At 53.1% G+C, this 19921-nt stretch overlaps 1 protein-coding gene across 1 annotated transcript in view; it reads right to left on the reverse strand.

Moving 5' to 3' along the window:
• Positions 1–3630: 3630 nt before the first annotated feature.
• Positions 3631–19921, reverse strand: part of CCND2 (cyclin D2) — a 22945-nt gene continuing 6654 nt past the window's right edge. The window contains exons 4-5 of the mRNA XM_007469446.1: positions 12573–12721; positions 3631–3985 (exon numbers count right to left, since the gene is read on the reverse strand). Of these exons, the coding sequence (XP_007469508.1) occupies positions 3836–3985; positions 12573–12721 (299 nt within the window). The 3' untranslated portion in view covers positions 3631–3835. The remainder of the gene's footprint in view (positions 3986–12572; positions 12722–19921) is intronic.

Genomic DNA, 19921 nt, shown 5'->3' on the forward strand with positions numbered 1-19921 from the left:
GATGCCCGCAGCCAAGGTGGCGTCCCCTCGGACCCACGCGTGCCCGACTCGGATGCTGAAGGAGGCCGAACGGGGCCTCCACTACAGCACGCGCACCAACAGGGACCTGGCTGGGGGACGCAGTGGGCTGCTCAGTGGGGTGGGGCAGTTCCAGAGGACAGCCTCCCCGGACAGAAGCCCCTTCTCTCAGCCTGGGGGGGGCATTCTACTGAGGCATCGGTCCCCTGCCCCCGCCTGCAGGCTTCTCGGCTGTTATGAACCCGCATGGAACTGAATTATGCTTAGCATATATTTTTGGCATACAAGGATTTTCCCCCGTAGGATTTGGCCAAAATAGGGGAAGGAACAAAATTTGGCAGGTTAGGGGAACAACTTAGTTCCCACGGATGGAGAAAAACATATAAACAAACAACCAAACCCCCCCCCCCCAAAAAAAACCATATAGAGGAGGAAGTAAAGAAGAGAGAGAAAGACAACAAGGTAGAAAAAGACCAGAATAGGTTTGGAACCCTCTTAGTGGGAGGAAAGAGAAAAAAATGCATGGGGAGAAGTGAACTCCTCTGGGACAAAAACTCCTACCAAGGAAAGCAATCCAAGGAGCGCGTATAAGCCAGTTCAGCAAAGCCGGGGTCCCTTCTTTTGTGTTAAGGAGAGAGCAGGCAGAAAAGCTAAACTACCTGGCACCCTCTTCACCAGCAACCCTACACCTCCCATCACACTAGGCCCTGAGGATGGGAAGAAGAAAAAGCCAGAAGGCCCCAGTGGCCCCCTGGGGGCTCCAGGGAAAGTGGAAGGTGAAGGACTCCGGGGGAGTCTGTTGGCCTGTTTCCTTATTTGTCAGGTTCTCTCATTTGCTGCTTCCCTTTGAGCTTAGCGGCTGGTCACTGTTCAAGGGATCTGTACCTGGCTTTCTCTTTAGGTTCCAAGACTCCCAAGAACTCTAGGGCCCATGCATTCCTCCATCCTGTGGAACCCCTCGGGGCCCAGAAGAGTGGCCTGTGCAAAGTGTGCTCCCGATAAAACACAGGCTGCTCAGCCTTCCTCTCCAAAACCTCAGAATACAGCACCCACTGGCCCACCAGAAATCCCTAGAATGTCAGGGTGATGTAACTCACCAAGTCCTGAACCCTTCTAACACACTTCAAGGGAGACTGACGCATCTGGGGCTGCATCTCTGCAGAGAAGCAGCCTCCCTACCTCCCTTCGACCACCAATCCAATACTCATCTGACCCATTTTTCCAACCATGCCAATTCAACGCACGATCTAAAACCTGAAAACCATTTAGTGCCACTTAGCAAGGACCTGGCTGCGCTTGCCTGCCGAAGGCCGGACAGGTGGGAGCGGTTGCCATGGCCACCCTACCTGCTGCAGGTTCAGACCTAGGAAACCCTCCGAGATCATCCTGAATGGGGGCTGCCCATATCCGGGAAGGGGCCAGAGAGAGGGGAAACGTTCCAGATGAAAGGACCCAAAGCAGATGAGAGCCCTGCTTTAGAAAGGCCTGCAAGATGAGACTCTCCAGATAGCCTGCTGGAACTCTCTAGTTTGTGTCCTGATCGCTGGTACCCACGTGGTACCTACTCCACTGCATCAACCTCTGTGCTGAGTGTCAGCCATGCAGGGGAGGGGAAATCCCTTGGTTCAATTGCATTTTTTCCATCATGATGAGGATACCAGAGTCAGAATGGAAGCCTGATGACCTTCACCACGGAAGAGGTCCCTGGGCGTGAGAGGCCCTGGGGCCAAATCCTCCACCTTCCACCTGGGAGGGGCTGCACAGCCTCCTCCCCGCCGTCTGCCTTCCCTGACTAATGGGCTCCCAAGCAGAAACTGTACGGTTGTGAGGTATTATGAGAACAAAAATGTGAACCATTTTCTTTTGTAGCTATTGATTTTGTCCAGTAAACCTGAGGTAAAGAATACACTCTGTCTTTGAAGGATGTGACCAGAGAGGAAAAAAAAAAAAAAAATCCACGAATACGCTACCAGAAGAAAACAAACTATGTATGAAAGGGCTTTTCCAGTACGAAGAACTCCTATCTCAACCATCTACTTCAGGACTTGGAAATTTAAGCGGTAAAATAATATATTATAAAATTGTTTATAAAATAGCAGCACACTCGGTGAAACATTACAGCTAGGTACTGTTAATGTGGATAACAATGAATGATCTTAGCTTCTTAGCAGCGCAAAAAAAAAAATAATAAAAAACTGAACATAAATGAAAAATAAGAGACCCTTAGATTTTTCTCCATCTTAAACCCTTATACTACGAAACAAGGCAGAATCTGTGTATAAAACAATTCTTCAAAGTAGCCCTGTTCTGATCTTTCTTTTAATTTTTACTTAAAAAGGCAAATATTTTAATAGCTTCATTACCTGTCAATTATAATTGTGCAAAAAAAAAAAAAAGTTGGTGCTTCAACCTCTCTGCTAACTGAATGCCTCTAAGACGTGGAGAGGAAAAAAAATTCAAGTACGCTGAATGCAACCTTGCAATGAAATCAACAAAAAAACGGAAACGGGAACAAAATGCCACACTGATGACCCGCTGTCTGTCTTTGCACCAGCAATAACGTTTTTTTCCATGTCCAAAGGAGGAGTATAGAGGTGGGAATTAAGATCCTTCTGTGCCATCAAAATGGTAACAGAGCTTTGTTTTTAGGAATGTTGTAATGGGGATTTCAGCGGAAGAGGGTGTGTCTTGAGTTCCGGTGGGGATGCCAGAGAGTGTCAGATACAGGACAGCAACCCAACTGGGGGCAGGAGGGGAGGGGGCACAGGAGAAGAAGGGAGGCATCTACTCTGCATGATTTGCATAAACCATCCCATCTATCCCTCGGGAACAATTTTTCAAAGTGCTTTTCGAATGGAATGGTTTATACCAAAACGCTCACCTGTGGACCAGACACGCCAATCAGCACCAAAGAATTCGTTTGTTTCCTAATGAGGGATGCCAAGGTCACATTACTCTCTTGAACACATCAGGAGAAAAGTTTCCATTCCAGATCCCACCCTCGGGCTCTGTCTGCCTCCATCTCATAGGAGTTTTGGGGATGGCCCGTAGCTAGACTGCCCCTTTTAGATAAAAATTGGGTGGTGTCTGCAACGAACCATGTTTGGAAGAAGCAAGATGTCGAAAAACGTGAAACCCCAGGATCCAATCACCTGTGTCCAACGGGCAAAACATCTCTTTTAGGTAGCAGCTACTGTAGACAGCAAGAGTTGTCACTAGAGACCCAGCAACGCTCCTGACTTAGTAACAAACAGGTGGTCGGGAGAAAGGGCGCTTCTCCATCCAAAATGGTTCTATCGCACTGAGATTATTTTGTAACTCCCTCCCCATCCTGTCCCTCCTTATTTCTAACTCCTTCTCGAGTTCATTGCTTTGCAATCTAATCCTGCCATAAATGGCATCCGCAATTCCTCGAAAGTATCCTACCAGGGGTATATACATGCTAGTTCATAACAGGAAAAAAAAAAAGTCTCTAATTTGTTCCCATAGTGCAGGCATACATTTTCGCTATAGCTACTCTGCAGGTTTTCCTGTAAGCATTTTACTATGACTTTTAACATCATCAAACAGTAACTGTTCGCATATATACGGGATTCCCTTCTATTGTACTTTAAATAGGCACCAAATGCTTTTAATGATTCCGTGTTTATAGGACGTTTAGGTCTCACTTCTAAAAGATCTTTCAATATGATCTAGGTGGGGGCAGATTTTTTTTTTTTTTTAAGTTTCATCCTAAAACATAAGAGAACAAAACACAACGAGAGAGAAAGAGAGAGCAGATTGGACACTTCTCTCCCATTCGGCCTGCCCGACATCCTCACAGGTCAATATCCCGCACGTCTGTAGGGGTGCTGGCTTGGTCCAGCTCGTCCTCCGACTTGGATCCGTCGCCCTGGTCCTGACGGTACTGCTGCAGGCTGTTTAGCAGCACCACCTCAATCTGCTCCTGGCAGGCTTTGAGGCAATCCTAGAGGAAGAACGGTCCAGACCAGAGCTGTTAGCAAAGGCAACAGTACGCAGAGCAACTGACGAAGAGAACACACATGATTCAAGCCCCGCCTAAGTCTGCGTTCGCTTTCCAGTAGAAAGAAAGCTGAAATGTACAGGAGATGCATCCTTCCGGTGCCAGAACCTCACCACTCCAAGTGGGGTCCGCGGACCGGCAGCATCAGCACCACCTGGGAGCTTGTTAGAAATGCAGAACCTGGGACTTCCCTGGTGGTCCAGTGGTTAAGCATCCACCTTCCAATGCAGGGGACGCGGGTTTGAGCCCTGGTCCCACAAGCCCTGGTCCCACAAGATCCCACAAGCCGCGGGGCAGCTAAGCCCACGGTGCCGCAACTACTGAGCCCGCGCGCTCCAGAGCCCACACGCCAAAACCAGAGACAAACCTGTGTGCTGCGATGAAAGATCCCGAGTGCCACAACTAAGACCCAATGCAGCCTAATTAATTAATTAAAAAAAGAAAAAAGAAATGCAGAACCTCATCCCTCTCCAGACCAGTCAGATCAGAATCTGCATTTTAGCAGAAGCCCAGGTGAATTGTATGCACAGGACCTGGGCACCACTGGCCAAGATGAGCAGCCGTTTGTGGCCACACGGTGCCTGGTAATCCAAGGGCCAATGAGATGCTTCCCGCTTGGGGACACTGGGAGGTATGAAGGAAAAGGCGAAGGCCAGCCGTACAGACAGTGTGACCGCACTAGACTACCCAAGGGATAGGTAAGAGAATGGACTGAACTACACTGACCCTCATAGCGACTGTGGAACCGCTTAAAAACAAGCAATGTGTTTTTCGCTTATTTACCGTTCCCTTAACTCTCATAAAAATACAACACAGAAATGTTTACAAAATTCTGGACACTTGAGCCGTCTAATTTGGGAATAGGCCAAAAAAAAAAAAAAAAAACTGCAGCATCGCTTTGATATTAGTCTATATTTGGTAGGGAAGATTCAGAATGTGTTGATCTCAGGCAGATGCTTCTGTTAGCTGGGTGGCATGGGACACAGCGGCAATTCGTGGGTGTCACTAGGGAGGGATGGTGGTTGGTAGTAGCAAGTGGGAGGTAAGCTGAAGAAATTGCTCTTAGGAGCTATTTCCCAACATCTCTCCTTGGCAAGCCTGCTTTCCTGTGCTCTCGTAAGCAGCACAGACACATGGAAAATATGTTAAATCCACTCTGCCCGGTTCTTTCCACAGTTTAATGTATGTTTCCCTTGTGCCTGTTTCACCGTGCAACTGCCCAGTGGTTACTGTTTGCCGAGCACCAAAGCGTTATCTCTATTTTCCCAAGATCTAAAAATAAAGTTGGGGTTCTCAGGAACACCGTTTCCATGCGCCCACATTTTCCTTTCTCATCTCTCATCCATTTCAGCTTTGTATGAAATTCAAGATTGGGAGCGATGGCAGACCGAGCACTAAGGGCGGAGATGAAATTTCACCTGGAATGAATTCAGAGTGACTAGAAGGCAGGGGTATTTGCTGTCGCCCCACCAGACTTGCAGGCAGCCGCTAAGTTATCTTCCTTCTCTGACCTCAGTTTCCCCACTTGTAAAATAAGGCTCAGGAAACGCTCACAGATGGAAGATCAACTGAGATCATTTGGACAAAGTGCTAAGTTCAACACACGACAATCATTTATTATGAACAGAAAGAGTCCATCCTGGACTGTAAAGGAATTCCTGAGATTTCTTTGAAACGAGGTACGAACGAGCATTTGCTCAGGACAGGTGAGGTGGGCAGTGCAGCGGGCACAATGGATGGAGCGTCCGGCAGGGCAGACATACCCCGGCCCAGAGCTCAACGTCCCCAGTGAGAAAGAGCCAGGGACTGGCCACTGAGGACCTGACAACGTTTCTCAGACTGGCCTGTGGCCTCGCCTGGTCATGTCCTCTAAGCTGCCTGACCCCCTAACTGGTGAATTAGAAGCTGACGGGCCTCGCCCACTGCCTGCTCTGCCCGTCCAGCACTCCTCCTCCAAGGCCCGTCCTGCAGTGGCCGTGCTTCTGGTCACTCACCACTCACGAAGGTGCTCGGTGGTGAAGGCTAAAGGCAGGATGCTTCTAAGGGAACCTGCATTTCAGTGGAAGGCACTAGAGGACCCGAAAGCCTTATGATCTCAAACAATTAATCTTAAAGAACAAGGTTAACAACGTAAAAACTGGCGACAGTCAAAACTCCTCTGGCTTGTCCCTGAGGAAGCTCCTGGCCAATCCTGTCCGACTTTCCTTCCTCCAAGGCTCTATTTCTGGGTCAGCACATCTGCCACCCCAATAATACGACAGACTCAGGATGCCGTGATCATCACTGCCTTAGCCACACCAGCAGCCGAGATGGATGGTCCTCCAAACAGGGAGACCAGGCTCTGGAGAGCTAAAGAATTTGATTCGGGGCCACGGACGGTCTCCCTTTGGGTCACCCATGTTCCTACTGTTCCCGGTATTCAGATTTCCCTCCCAGCAGCCTCAGACCCTAAAGGAACAGTTCTGAGAAAGGCCTACAGGGAGGGCTGGCACACTGGGCAGTGACTTCTACGGGACTTCAAGAGAACACAGGCGTCGAATGTCATATTTATGTAACTTCCAGCCAAAAACAGCTTTCCCGAATAAAATGAAGGAAGATTTCACATAAAACACAAACTCTCCTTTCTTGATTTTTCCAGTCCCACTTGAATTTCAATCTAAATCATTCCTGACTATGGCCAGCTCTTCCTCTTTGATACCTCTTACTCCAAGGGAAAAGGGACGACTATAGCAGTTCCCCCAGAAACGAGGGACCCTGAAGCCCGTAGGCTCGGCTGAGACAGCAGGACGCTCAAGCTCTCGGTGGGTCAATGGTGTCCCTCATTCCTGGAAAGCACTCTGGGGTCTCGGTCTAACCCTCCTCTGGTTCCACTGCTTCATGACCTGGCTGCCTCCTAATCTGAGTTTCAACTGCGGGGACCTCTCGCTCTCGGCTAGATGCAAACCTACTTAAGGGCAAGAGCTTGTCTTGCATAAAGGATGCTGCACGTTCTGCTCTGACAGTGGCAAGAAGGAAATCGGCATCCGTCTTCCTGGACACAGAGCTTGCTCCCTGCATTTCAAACCTTCCTTTAGGATTGCAGGAGCCCTTCTTGGGCGTCCCAAGAGCGTGTGGATTTCCTGTGAGCTGGTGCCCCTACCTCAGCAGACACGCCCCTCCAACCAGTCCACCCAGCCCCGGTCTTGCCGGAGGGGGTCCCAATCTCCCGAGTGGGTAGGAGAGCGCCGGGGGGACTGAGGTGGGAGGGGTGATCTGGAGGAAGGGAGGAGGCCAAGCCCAGAGAAGGAAACAGAAGGGGGACAAGTTGCAGAGCCTGAAGGGAACCCAAAGCGAAGCTGGAGATGGCCATGTGTCCACGGGCGGAGTTCTAAGGCGACACAAGCAGATCCTTACAGGATCTGAGAACTGGGAGCTCTGGGGGGCTTTTGGAGATCCAACAGACAGCTGTGCCCACTTCACAGCTAGGGAGCCGACCCGAAGCCGGCTCCTCCCCCAATCACACCTAGTTAAAAACGGTCCCTGGCCTTCAAAGGGCGAGACTCCAATTCCAGAACTGTCTTCCCTGTGCGCCTCTCTACCTCTTCCGGGCTCTAAGGAAAGACAGAGCAGAGAATCTCCGAGAAAGGGAGACACAGCCCAAGCGGCCTGGAAAACCCCCGACAGCGCCTCCGATGAAAAGATGCTGCGTGCACGGCAAGTGCCGCGGCTCCGGGCCCTCTGCTTCTCGGCAGCCTCCAAAAGCACCAGCCATTGTGTCGAGATGCCCCAAATTAAGCTGATTAGAAGGAGAGCCATAATGCTCGTCTGTCAGCCTGGACAGGTGGCACTCCACAGTGCTGGGGGTCGGGCAGGCCTCCAGCCCGACGATGCTCGGGCCCCTCCCCCCCCACCCCCGGCCCGGAGCCCTGACAGCGGCATTTGTGATGCCCGGCTCCTTCCCCGGCCCGACTTCCTCCGCGTGCTGGCTCCAGCCCCGCGCCCCGCACCCTCCTCGGCCCTGTGAATGGGCTGCGGAACTGCTACCATCAGCCTCCAGTGTCACTGCATCACGGCATTGTCACCACACACGCACTGCACTCAACAGGGGCACAAAGGGCTGAATGAGCCCCAGACCCGCGGCCAACTCAGGCACAGACAACTTAGGAAACTATCTCATTCTTCCTTTCTTCACAGCCTGTTGGGCTTATTTCCTTGAATACCAAATGAGGCCCGCGGCAAAAATCAAGCTCAAGCAGGGGCGGGAAGCATCAGCCTCCATTTCTGTTTCCTCTGCTGTCCCACCCCCGGCTTCCCGTCCAGCGACTCTTCTGGAGGCTTCTGACCACAGGCCCTGTTCAGGGCACAAAGGACAGTCTTGGGGACACAGGGGCCTTCAGGAGAAGGTGTGCCGTGAGGGCTCCGGGGACCGAGGCAAGGGTGGGGACCCTAGGATTCTGACATGCAGTCACAATCGAGTCTTCCCTGGCGCTGCGGATGACCCTAGGGGAGGGACGTCCTGGAATCTTCCTGGGCAATAGTTAAGAATTCAAGGGACTTCCCTGGCGGTCCAGTGGTTAAAGACTTAGCCTTCCAACGCAGGAGATGTGGGTTCGATCCCTCGTCAGGGAGGTAAGATCCCACAGGCCTCCTGGCCCCCAAACCAAGACATAAAACAGAAGCAATATTGTGACAAATTCAATAAAGACTTTTAAAAAAAAAAAGAAAAAAGAAGGCAACAGAGAGTTTTGGTGTAATCTAGGTAGACAAGGATACATGTAATGACAGGACGACTCACATCTATACCTGTCCTGTTAAATACCTTCCGGTAACTTCCCATCTTTGTGGCCCGTGAGCCGCAATTCTACTTATTCATTAGTGACTTAGGAAAATGGTGTCACGTGATAGAAACGCACTTGAAACCCACCTGCCCAGCCTTTGTCCCCCTTCCTTCCTCCCCCGCCCTCCCTACATCACTCCCCAATGACTCTGCCAGGGGATCTGGAGAAAAGGCTGAGTCAAAGTTGGGTCTCGTTCAAAAGAGTCTATATACAAGCGAACAGGGAGATAAAGGCTGGCACCAAGCTCCAGCAGGATGCCGAGGGGACGGAAGAGGAACCCCGATTCTGCCAGGGAAGTGGCCCAGTCGGTCCCCCCCCCTTCGCAAGCGGACCCTTGGCAACGGAAGCCCCGGTAGACGTTCCCCCAAAGCCAGAATGGCCTCTCTGGCTGGTGTCTGTTTTTAGCAACACTTAGGAGTAGAAGGAAAGAGTACTTAAAATACACCACCCTCTGAGACTTTTATTCCCTGTAAAACTGTCAGGCTTCTCACTCAGCTTTCTCTTTGGAATGAAGCGTTCCGGTTTATTTTGGCAACCAGAGCAAACAACAGAGAGCAGCTTTCTCAGGGCCGCGTGGGTCCCTCCTATCAAAGCTCTCTGCCGCCGGCCAGAGAGATGGCTCTGTCTGTTTCAGGGGAGAAAGAGGGGATCCTCCTCCTACAGTCATATCTCTGACAATCCACGGAAAAAGGACACCGTCAGCTGGTGCACCGTCTCTAGGTGCAAGGTGCACGGGGCTAGCACACAACTGTAGGGACTCTGGGGTCAAAGGCCGGCACTTCCCGATTCTTATCTGCCCGTGCACCAGGGCCCATAGGGCAGAAGGTGGTCTGGGCACTGGGCTTCCCTGTGGGAGGGCTCAACGCAAACCCCTGGGCACTTCAGTGTGGCCCAAGGACATTATATGTCTATGTGGGTATCTACAACTTTTTGTTGTAGCAATATATACACCACCCAGCACTGAGCATCTCCATCAGTTTTAAGCATACAGCGTTAGCTTTGGGTACATTCACTGTGTCATGAGACCACTACCCTCTCCAGGACTTTTCTTCCCAAATGGTAACTCCATCCCCATTACACAATCACTCTCCCACCCTCTGGGCCCTGGGAACCTCTATTCCACTTTCTGTCGCTATGGATTTGACTACGTCTAGGGGCCTCGGGACCTCACACAATATTTGTCTGTGTCTGGCTTATTTCACTTAACACGTCCAAGGCTCATTCATAGTGTAGCACGTATCGGAATTTCATTTCTTTTTAAGGTTGAATAATGTCCTATGGCATGCGCACACCACAGTTTCTTTCTCCATCCCAAGGACATTTTCAACCACCAAGTGATGGCTTCTACTCTGCATTTTATGTTAGGCCCGGAGAGCTCCTTCCCAAGGCCTGATTTCCTACTGCGTGTCTCGTTCCAAACACCTGCTTAGCATCCATTCATTTCATCTTCATTTGCTGGGGTTTTACGTGCTCTACCGTGGATTCACCATATACAATCGCTGCGTTCCTCGATGACAGGAACCTCGTCTTTTATTTCCTGTGTGCCGCCCACCCCCTAACTTCTTCCATGCTGTCTGTGCCTTGCGTTCAAGGGCCTCGCTCACAAGGTGAGCCTGCACCAAGAGCCCTCCGGAGAACACAGGCTGATGGGAGGACGTAGCGCCCAAAGTCCAGCATACACAATAGCCGAGGCACCGAGGACGTCCCCAGGGAGAGTGGGAGTGCGGCTCTGGGGACCTGAGGTAAGCTGGGAACTTCCTGAGCTCTCCAACTGTTCTCTGAAAAAGTGGTACCTGCATGCTTGGTTTTTCACATTAAAATGTTTAACCCAGGGCCGACCGGTGAGAACGAGGCAGATGTGTGCACGTCCATTCAACAGCTGGCGATTTTTAGAAGGCACCTCTAAGCCAGCTTTCTATCTAGTTGGCCCAGTCTGACAGCGACTAGGATGGCCTGGCTACACAGTATCTGAAAGGGACAAGCAGTGTCTCCCGTATGAAACGAGAGACTGGATTGCGGACTTGAAAAGCAAGGCACAGCCCACGAGCTCCACTGGCACCCCAGGAGCGACCTCTGTCCATCTGAAGCCTACAGTAAGGGGTGCCAGAGAGATGCGGGAGAAAGCTGGAGACCCTGTGGGACAATCAGCCCATCAGGGCACATCTAGAAATATCCGAAGGAGGTTACTACGCTGGCGGGGGGTGGGGTGGGGGGATCAAACCCTTGTCACTGACGTTTTTGTCCCCGGGGGTCGAGGAGGGGCTGGTCTTCAGCGGGTTGGGAGTCCTTTTGGCAAGGCAGCCTTAATAGGAGATATTCAGAAAAGGAAGGAAGCATATCATCTCTATAAATGCTAAGTTCCGTCCAAGATTTGCCTCTAGAGGATTCGAAGAGCATATTCTTCCCAGGAAGCTGCACTGGAGGGTCTTTTCGATCCGTATTTCGGAAACCATGCTTCGGAAGCCTGTTTGGAGCCAGCGTTTGAAAAGCATCTCTAAGAACTGTTTCAGAGAACCCCTCCCTGTGCCATGTCCTTGAGATGGTAATGAAGGCCGAGGCAAAATCTGGGGGGGCTTGGGGGGAGGCCAGCCAACTGCAGTCTTAGGCATGCTGACATTTACCCATTTACCCTTTTGCCCAGCATCCCTGGTGGAGGCACCGGCCCCAGGCCTGTAAACCACATTATCCCTTATAAGTCAATATATGCCCGCAGCAGGGCATTCAGAATCCCCCTGACCATCCAGAGGGGGTCATCACAAAGTTCCCCTGCATTCTTGAGCCTCTCCATGGTGACTTGAGAGAGGCCTCAGAGCTGACACCCCTCTCTCGAGTGGCTTTAAACCAAAGGCCTTTTTCAAACAAAAAGATCCCAGGAGCTGCGGCGAGGGAGGAATGCAGGGTTCCCAGGCTGGGCGTCAGAGCCTCCAGGTTCTGGTCCCAGGCCGGTGACCCCGGCTTCTCCCCCTCTCTGACCCCGCAGAATCAACCTTCTGAGGACCACAATTTCCAGCTAGCTGAATCAGAGCCTCCCTGGACCCTGGGCTATCCCCCAAACCTCTCTTCTTCTAAGGAGCTCCAAATGCTGGCAAGCAGAGCTCCAGCCTCTGCACTGTCCACGGGGCACCCAGAATGGAAAAATCTATAGCTAATAATAGTTCCTTGCATTTGTACGGCACTTAACTCTTTTTAAAGTGCTTTTTAATCCGTCATCACGTTGAACTAAAGGGAAGTGAGAGGCAGGCGGGGTGGAGAGGTCTGTGGAGGTGGTCGCCTCCTGACGGTGGGGGGCCCCTCCATCTCCCAAGCCCTGAGGTGCAGAAGGGGCTCGCTCGGGCCCTGCCTGCCAGCCTCAGCGCCCGTAAGCAGGCAAGAAAGCTCCACGCTGGAGGAGAGACAGGCTGCGGATTGTACATAAATGGAAACAAGCAACAGGCAACAAGTCAGACCCATGGGGAAGCCTGGGCCACACAGGAAACTGGTCAGCAGCCCTCCCTCCCCCCTTGTCTCTGCTTGCGAAGTTCTTTTCTCTATTTGATGGCACGTGAGGCCTCACCTGCTGAATTCTGTATGACCGCGGGTGCCGATCTTAAAAAACAGAAACCAACAGCAACAAAGAACCCCTGCCACCTCCTCAATGAACCAACTGTCTCTTTCCCCGAGCTGAGGAAAGAGAGGCCTGGTCTCAGCCAAGAGGATGGATGGGGGCCACCTACCACATCGGTGTTGGTGATCTTGGCCAGAAGGTCCACCAGGGCGTCGCCCGTGAGCGAGCTCACATCCTCGTCCTGCTGGAGCCCACAGATGGCGGCTCCCACGCTTCCAGTGGCGATCATCGACGGCGGGTACATGGCGAACTTGAAGTCTGCGAGGACGAGAGGCGGAAGGTCAGGACCCCCACGGACGCATCCTCTCCTAAGTCTTTCCTTCACGAGACGCCCTTCATTTGCCCATGACCGTGGCGGTTCCAGATTTAAGACGAGGAGACTGAGTAGAGCAGGGAGGTCTGAGACCAGTACAGACAAGATAACCCACGTGCTACACAAGTGACACGAGCCAAGGGCTCCACGTGTTCGAAGGAGGGGGAAGCACGAGCAGGTAAATCTTAGGAAGGACGACAGCCCTGACGTGACTCTGCCATACTCTCTGGACAGGCATCAAGGACCGAGACGGCTCAGAACAAAAGAGATGATTTGATTGAAAAAAAAAAAAAGAAAAGGATGGGACTTCCCCGGTGGTCCAGTGGTTAAGACTCCATGCTTCCGCTGCAGGGGGCCCAGGTTCAATCCCTGGTTGGGGAACTAAGATCCCACGGGCCATGCAAGGAAAGTGCGAGAAGCAGCCATGGGGCGGGGCGGGTGCTGGGGGGCACGTTTCACACAATTCCCTACTCCGACCCAGCGTCAAGGCCCTCAGAACGTCAGGAGAGAGGACAGGAAGTCAATCACACTCCCACTATTAGCCGTCCTAATCAGAGGAACGACTTGCTTTAGATTTTATGGCTTTGAGGCCTGAAGATCCCATTTTCTTGCTGGGGAAAAAAAAGAGTGGTTTGCTAGAGACAAGTGGAAAAACGATGATACATTGGATGGGCTCGAACCCCCTCATTTTCCATTTCTCCAAGAGCAGCTACAGAGGGTGCTTTTATGTACCAGCCTGGGAGCCCAAACACCGGTTTCTTCCGGGGCGGGGGGCGGGGGTTGTCCCCAAGAAGGGCTGGCAGCCAAATCGGCCACCGCTGTCCATGGCAGGGAGGTAAGGATACACACCCCTTAGCCCTGCTCCTGCTGCTAAGGGCTCCCACCTGCCGACACGGCCAGGACCTGCCTCGTTACAGCCTGTGTAATCCAGCCGTCAACCACGGAAGCTGTGTACAATCGGTACCTTAACGTGGTGGATGAGAAACCGAGCTGTCTGAGTCTCCACTGCCCTCACCCTGCCCTGTGCTGATAGGTTTCGAGGTGAGAGCTTTGTCCCTGGTCCTGACTGCAGCCCCAGAGTGGAGAGCATCTTCCACAAAGGGTTCTCTCTAGTTTTGCCATCATCCCAGTGAATTCACTCATGTAGAAATGGGAAGTTGGAGGGAGGGGGATTGCCGTAGAGGGAAGATGTGGGTCACACTTCCATTCCCAGCATAAGCACTGCGTTTAACCTACAGAAACAGTTCAACCTACTATCTCCCCCTCTTGCTATTCTATCAACATAGTCCAAGGACGCACTTTTTTTTTATCAGTGACCCCACTGTCCACATCAGGTCAGTGGCGTCCTCAGAAACTGCGCTGGGTTGCTCAACCAGGCACACACCCTTCCCCTTCTGGCCGAATCCCATGAACACAGCAGGCCTGGCCGTCTGTCTGTCTTTCTCCATGGCCTTCTGTTCTTAGCCCACGCACCATCTCCACCTCTCGAGGGATGTATATATATTACGCCATTCCACCCAAAGCCTGCTGTGCTCTAACTCGTCCAGAGCCTCTTCTCTGTCCCTGGACAGTGACGAAGCCAGCCTCCCTGCCTCCCGCTCTGCTGTAGGTCTCTTCGCATGGGGTCACACAGGAGTGTTTCTCTGCCCAGTAACCTCGTTAGCTCCCCCCAGGGACATTCACAATGCAGAGGCAGCAGCCAGCCCGTGGCCCTGGGCCCACACAGGCCCTGGGTGGGAGCAGCTGGCAGGGAAGGGCAGGGCAGGAGGGGATCCCCGGCCCCCCTGCCCCAGGCCTCAGCCCAGGAAGCATAGCCCACACACGCCTATCTTTGCATCCCGCTGTCTGCAAACCCAACTCCCACTTCCAGCAAATGAATTAACCCTGGCAGTCAGGGCGTGTGGATGGATGGTCCTGGGGTTGCTGAGAGGATCGTACCTCCCTTCTCGTTTTGTGGGAAAATGCCGAGGGACACTGTCCCCTGCCCCACCCCCTAGAACTGGGGAGCAAGGGCTGCATGAACACGGCAGCCTCTGGGCAGCACCGGCAGGACCAGGAAAGCTAGGCTGGCCCTGCTGAGCAGCAGGGCAGTGACCCCCTCTAGGGCCCCGACAACTGCCCGGCTCTCCCACAAAGCCAGGTCCAGCCCGTGGGACCCTGGGCGAGTCACTTCCTCCCTCCCAGCCCCTTGGAGTCCCAGCTGTCTATGAGGAGGGTAGAGGTACAGCAGCGAACTAACTAGTTTTTCTAACCTCCACCTGCAACTCAGTACAGGGTCATGAAATTCATCTGTAGGTGGTGACCAGCATTTTTTGTTGTTGTTGAGTTGAACAAAATGTTACAATAGAAAGTATCAGGAAGTAATGCAAGTCAATACTGTCTTAAGAAACATTTGCATCGATCTGACGTATACTGACAGTTATCCTGAGTTGCTTTATAAAATGTGTTTCTTCCTTTATGGTTTAGGTCAAAAGAGTTGGAAGAAGGTAGGCTGGCTAATCTTGTCGGGGCCTTCCGGCTCTAACTGGCTTTTTACTTAAGGCTCTGGAGTAAAAACTGACTCTCGAGGAAAAGAATAAGGAAGAGACAACAGAAAACAGCACAGCTTCCCCAGGCAGCAAAGTCACAAGACATCTCTCTCCATGGAGCAGTTTTGCATGGCCTCAGGGGCTGCCCCAAGACCACACCCAGGGACACCCCCTCTCTGCTGGTAGGGGAAATGGCAGAGAGAAAAACACCTGAATAAAACATCTGAAGGGTCGTGTCCTTGTACTAGCTCTTGTTAGCTAACCTCCACACTCACCCGTGGAAAGTTCCATCCAACCCATTCAGCCATTTCTGGAAACCTTAAACTTTTGGCTATGGAACTGGATGGATAGATTCACAATATTTACTTGAGGGAGGGGGCAAAAATAAAATCAGGCTTCACGAGCATGTGCTATGATCAAGATTGCAACTGTCCATAAATATATAAATAGAAATGCATCAACATGCATGCACATGGGGATATTAGGAGAATACAAAGATGTACGTAAGTTTCCCCACCATCCAGTGGGGGAAACACTACTTCCAAAAATAAAATACAAAGTAACGATCTCTCCCAAATCTCTGAATCTCTTGGTCAAAAAACGCTGACAAGCTCTATATTGGTGCTGAAGGTGTGCTCAGGGGTGAGGGTCTATCTCCATCCTCAGCTGCCCACCTGGGAAGCTGAAGTGTGTGTGACTTCCTAAGAACCCGCCCCCCAGAGTGAGAGGCAATTAGCTGAGCAGGGACCCATTCTGATCAAGTTACGACGTGTTCCTCCCTGTTCCAGGCAGCACGATGATGATTCCCCCAAGACACGGGACATATGATCTAAATGGCTAGGTACCCCAGGGGCCCGCTGTGGGATTGGGGTGGGCAATTCTGACTGTCGGCGATTCTGTTCAGCGTCTGCACGGATGCGGGGAAACAGCAGGCCCTGCACAGCAAGGCCGGGGAGAACGAGGGCTCTGCTCTGGCCGCCCTGAGGCGCTCTCTCTCGCTCTCTCTCTCTCTCTCTCTCTCTCCCTCTCTCTCTCAGAACCGGCCTCATCGTGTCCCCACTGCCTCCTGCTGCTCTGTCAGCAGTGGGGGAAGCTGAGACCTCACAGGAGGATGGAAAGAGGGCACAAGCACACAAGGAATGAGAGAGAAGTCGGACTATTCATTCAGCTGGGGTCACCCAGAGCCAAGGAACAGGTCCCATACCTCAGCAGCCCTGACCTGACCTCCACCTTCTCGGTGAGGCCAGCTGCGGCCTCACGGGGAACCCTAGCTCCACCGACCAGCCCAGGCAGTGTTCCTACTGTTTGCTTACTTGTCAAAGGAATTAGCAAAGAACAAGGCGAAATTCACCTGCTTCAAGACACTCCCTTCTACGGGTGAATCGATGAAATCTTGAGAGGTTAAGTGACTTGTCTATCGTCTGATGCCGGGCCTGGGCTTAAGATGGAGAGAGGCATCTGGATGCTGCACTTTGAGACTCACCAGCAGGTAGAGAGCTCTTCAGAGGCACCGCCCACGCCCCACTGGGAATACACGGCCATCTTTCCCATCAGAGGCCGGAGAAAAGGCCAAAGGAAGGAGCCCTGGCTCAGGAGTCCAGGAGATGGGAACCCCTCCCATCTGTGGCCCCAGCCCCCTGTGGGATCCTGCAGAGACGCTTCACCACCCAAGGACCTCCTGGGGCCCCACTGGGCTCCTTAATCTGGACAAGGGCAGGAGAGCTGCTCCACGTGCATCAACTTGGTTAAGATTTCACTGAAGGAAGCGTTCTGAGCTAAGCAGGTTTGAAACCACAGATTACATACACGGCCCTGGGGGTGGCTTTATCCCCATTGTTTTGACTATGGTGGCCGAGGCCTTGACCGGCAAGTGTGACCACTGTGCTTCTGTTCACCACTAGGGGGTGAGAGGCGCTCGCTCCGAGGGGAAGAGAACCAGGGATGCCCTTCTCTCCCTCTCCAACCTGCCTCAGGTGGGCCTTAAAAAGGCCAGAGCCCGTGGGGGACTGGGCGAGGACCCTCAGCCTGCTCCCCACGCACCTTACAGCCTGGTGGGAAGTGAGATGGGCCCTGTCAAGCTGCCCGTATGGAAGAACTGAGACTCCCAGTTCAACAGTCCACTTCCCTGGGGCCCTGTGACCGCTCCTCGGTGGAGGGAACTCAGAGGGTCGCAGATGGAAAGGGCTTTCCATTCTTCCTTCCACCTTCCAACCACCCAGGCAGACTTCCCTTTCTGGATCAGGGGCCAAGTCGTGGACCCTCTCTGGGCCACCACTGTCCGACTGTAAACCAGGGATGAAGCGTCGCGAGACACGTCCAGGTACGGCCAGGAGGACGGGGAAGCTCTGGGGTATCACCATCCCTGAGGCCCACGCCCGCTGGGCAGGGAGCCTGGATAGCTGAGGGCAGCACCTCAGGGTGGGGGGCTCCAAGGCACAGAGGGAGATGCGGGGTGCCGTGGGAAGGAAAGCTAAACACCCCCTCCCTCACCCCCGCCCGCGCCAAGTTCAAACTCAATGCCACTGGCTCTTCTAAACTAACTGGAATCATCTGTTCAGCATGATGTCATGCATCAGGAATCTCCCCCATGCCGGCGCGATCCTGAGTCATCCCAATGGTCTCTTTCCTCGTTGGCAGACTTGGGGGCTCTGCCATCAGAGCGGCACCAGGGGGATGCTAAGAACAGTCTGCTGCCCAGCATCCAAAGCTCTAGAGAAGGCGGTTATGAAGGGCTCCCCCTCACCCCATGGCCTCCACTGACCTGCACCAGCCGAAGTCTCCACCCCAGAGGCTGTTCAGGGCTGGGAAGGGAAGAGGACACCTCTCTCCGTCTCACCACCATGTGAAGCCTCAAGCCCCCGGAAGGAGGACTGACAGCCCTGCCCTTCCCGCGTCTTCCCCTTTCACACACAGGCACTCTCCACGGACTGCGGGACCACCGCCAGCTCTTTCACAAGCAGCTTTCCCCCTCAACTAGCCACACAGCCCCAGGGTCGCGGCTGCCCCCGAAAGGCCAGGATCCCTGGGGGGAACGGAGCAGGACCTGTGTTGCTGTAACTCGTGCCTGCTACCTGCCAGCCTGTCCCAGGCACGCGCCCGTTGCTCACACCCTGGCCCCAGAACGAGGCATCTCATCTAGCCGGAAGGTGTTCCCCTCAAGAAAAGCAGCCCCTTGGCTTTTACTCCGTCAGGCCCATGGCCCTAAAACCCCAGGCAGCGGGATGCCACGTGACTCGGCCATGCAGACACACTCAAGGGCAGATCAGGGAAAGAAATGCCTCTCAGACAGGCTCATCCCCTCTAGACCCAGGAAACGTGTGAAACCCTCCCTGTGCTCTGAGCGGTCCACACGTGGCGCTCAGTACCCGGCTGGAGGTGTTCCTATTCCCATCCTTCCCTGCCCCTGCCCCACGCTAGCTCCTCTCTCAAAGGGCAGTCTTCCCGACTTCCTCTGCCTCCCCTCAGACCTCCGTCCCCTGCCCCTGAATCCCAGGCTCCCTCGTCGGGCCCCAAATGTGGCAGCTGCCCCAAGGACCTGGCCAAGAAGGCCAGGAGTGGCGGATGGGATCCCCAATTTAGAGCGTGGGCCTTTAGGCAATCCGGGGATCTGCTTTTGGCCTGGGTCACTCCACTCACCTCCCAACCCGAGTCAGAGATCAGCGAGGGCGAGTGGGCAGATGGACCCCAAAAGATACGTCCATCAAGAGACAAGGTCAGAGCAGAGCGCTGGCTATCGACAGCTGGGCGATGGGGGAGCGCAGGGTCAGGGGTCAGCTGTCCTAGACAGAAAAGGGCTGGTTGACCCCTTCTCCACAGTGAATCGTGACAATGGAGAGGAAGGGACAGTGGGGTCTGGGAGACAAAATGACAAGTCAATGAGGGGCTGACCTCTAGGGGCCAGGCCAGGCAGCAGAAGGGGAGGAAGCAGAAGAAAGGCTATGGTGTGCAGAGCAGCAAGAATCATGGGCAAAGAATGGTCCCCCAGGGCTGCAGGAAGGGCACAGGGCACAGACACTCCACGAGGCTAGGCCTGGATCTGGGAAGCTCAGGGACGGGAAGCCTGCTCTGGGATCCACAGTGGCGGGGCTGGACCCTGCATCTGAGCCCGCAAAGGCCGAGCACAGCGTCCTGCTAAATTCAAATGGGGGTAGCAGGGTTAGGGTTAGTAAAGTCATTGTATCCACTCAGTAAAAGTCAGAATCGGAGACATTTTCACATGTGGTAACAGGGCACATCGCCTACACCTTGCCTGGTTGACAAAGGACCTCCTTGTACATCACCTCTCTTCTGATGTCCGTTTTCCTAACCACTTGAAAAGGCTGTAGGAGCGTCATGTGTCAATAGGCATATTTTGCAGATGAAGAGGCTGAGGTTCAGAGAGGCCGCGGGGTGGTAAGTAGCAAAGCCCGACCTTTTCACTGTGAACAGGGCACGGACGCTATATTGCAGATAACGTGCTCATTTTCGCCAAGCTCCAGAGTAACCCGTAACAAGATACTGAAAGAAGTCAAGCCCCAGGCCCACCTTTGCAATTCCAGTACATACTCCTGGCAACCGTGAGCCCCGCCCTCTCACCCGGGGCAGGGGGGAAAGATCCACCCAAGCAAGTTCTTTCCC

This window comes from Lipotes vexillifer, unplaced genomic scaffold (genome assembly GCF_000442215.2).
Source record: "Lipotes vexillifer unplaced genomic scaffold, Lipotes_vexillifer_v1.1 scaffold395, whole genome shotgun sequence".
Taxonomy (NCBI): Eukaryota; Metazoa; Chordata; class Mammalia; order Artiodactyla; family Lipotidae; genus Lipotes; species Lipotes vexillifer.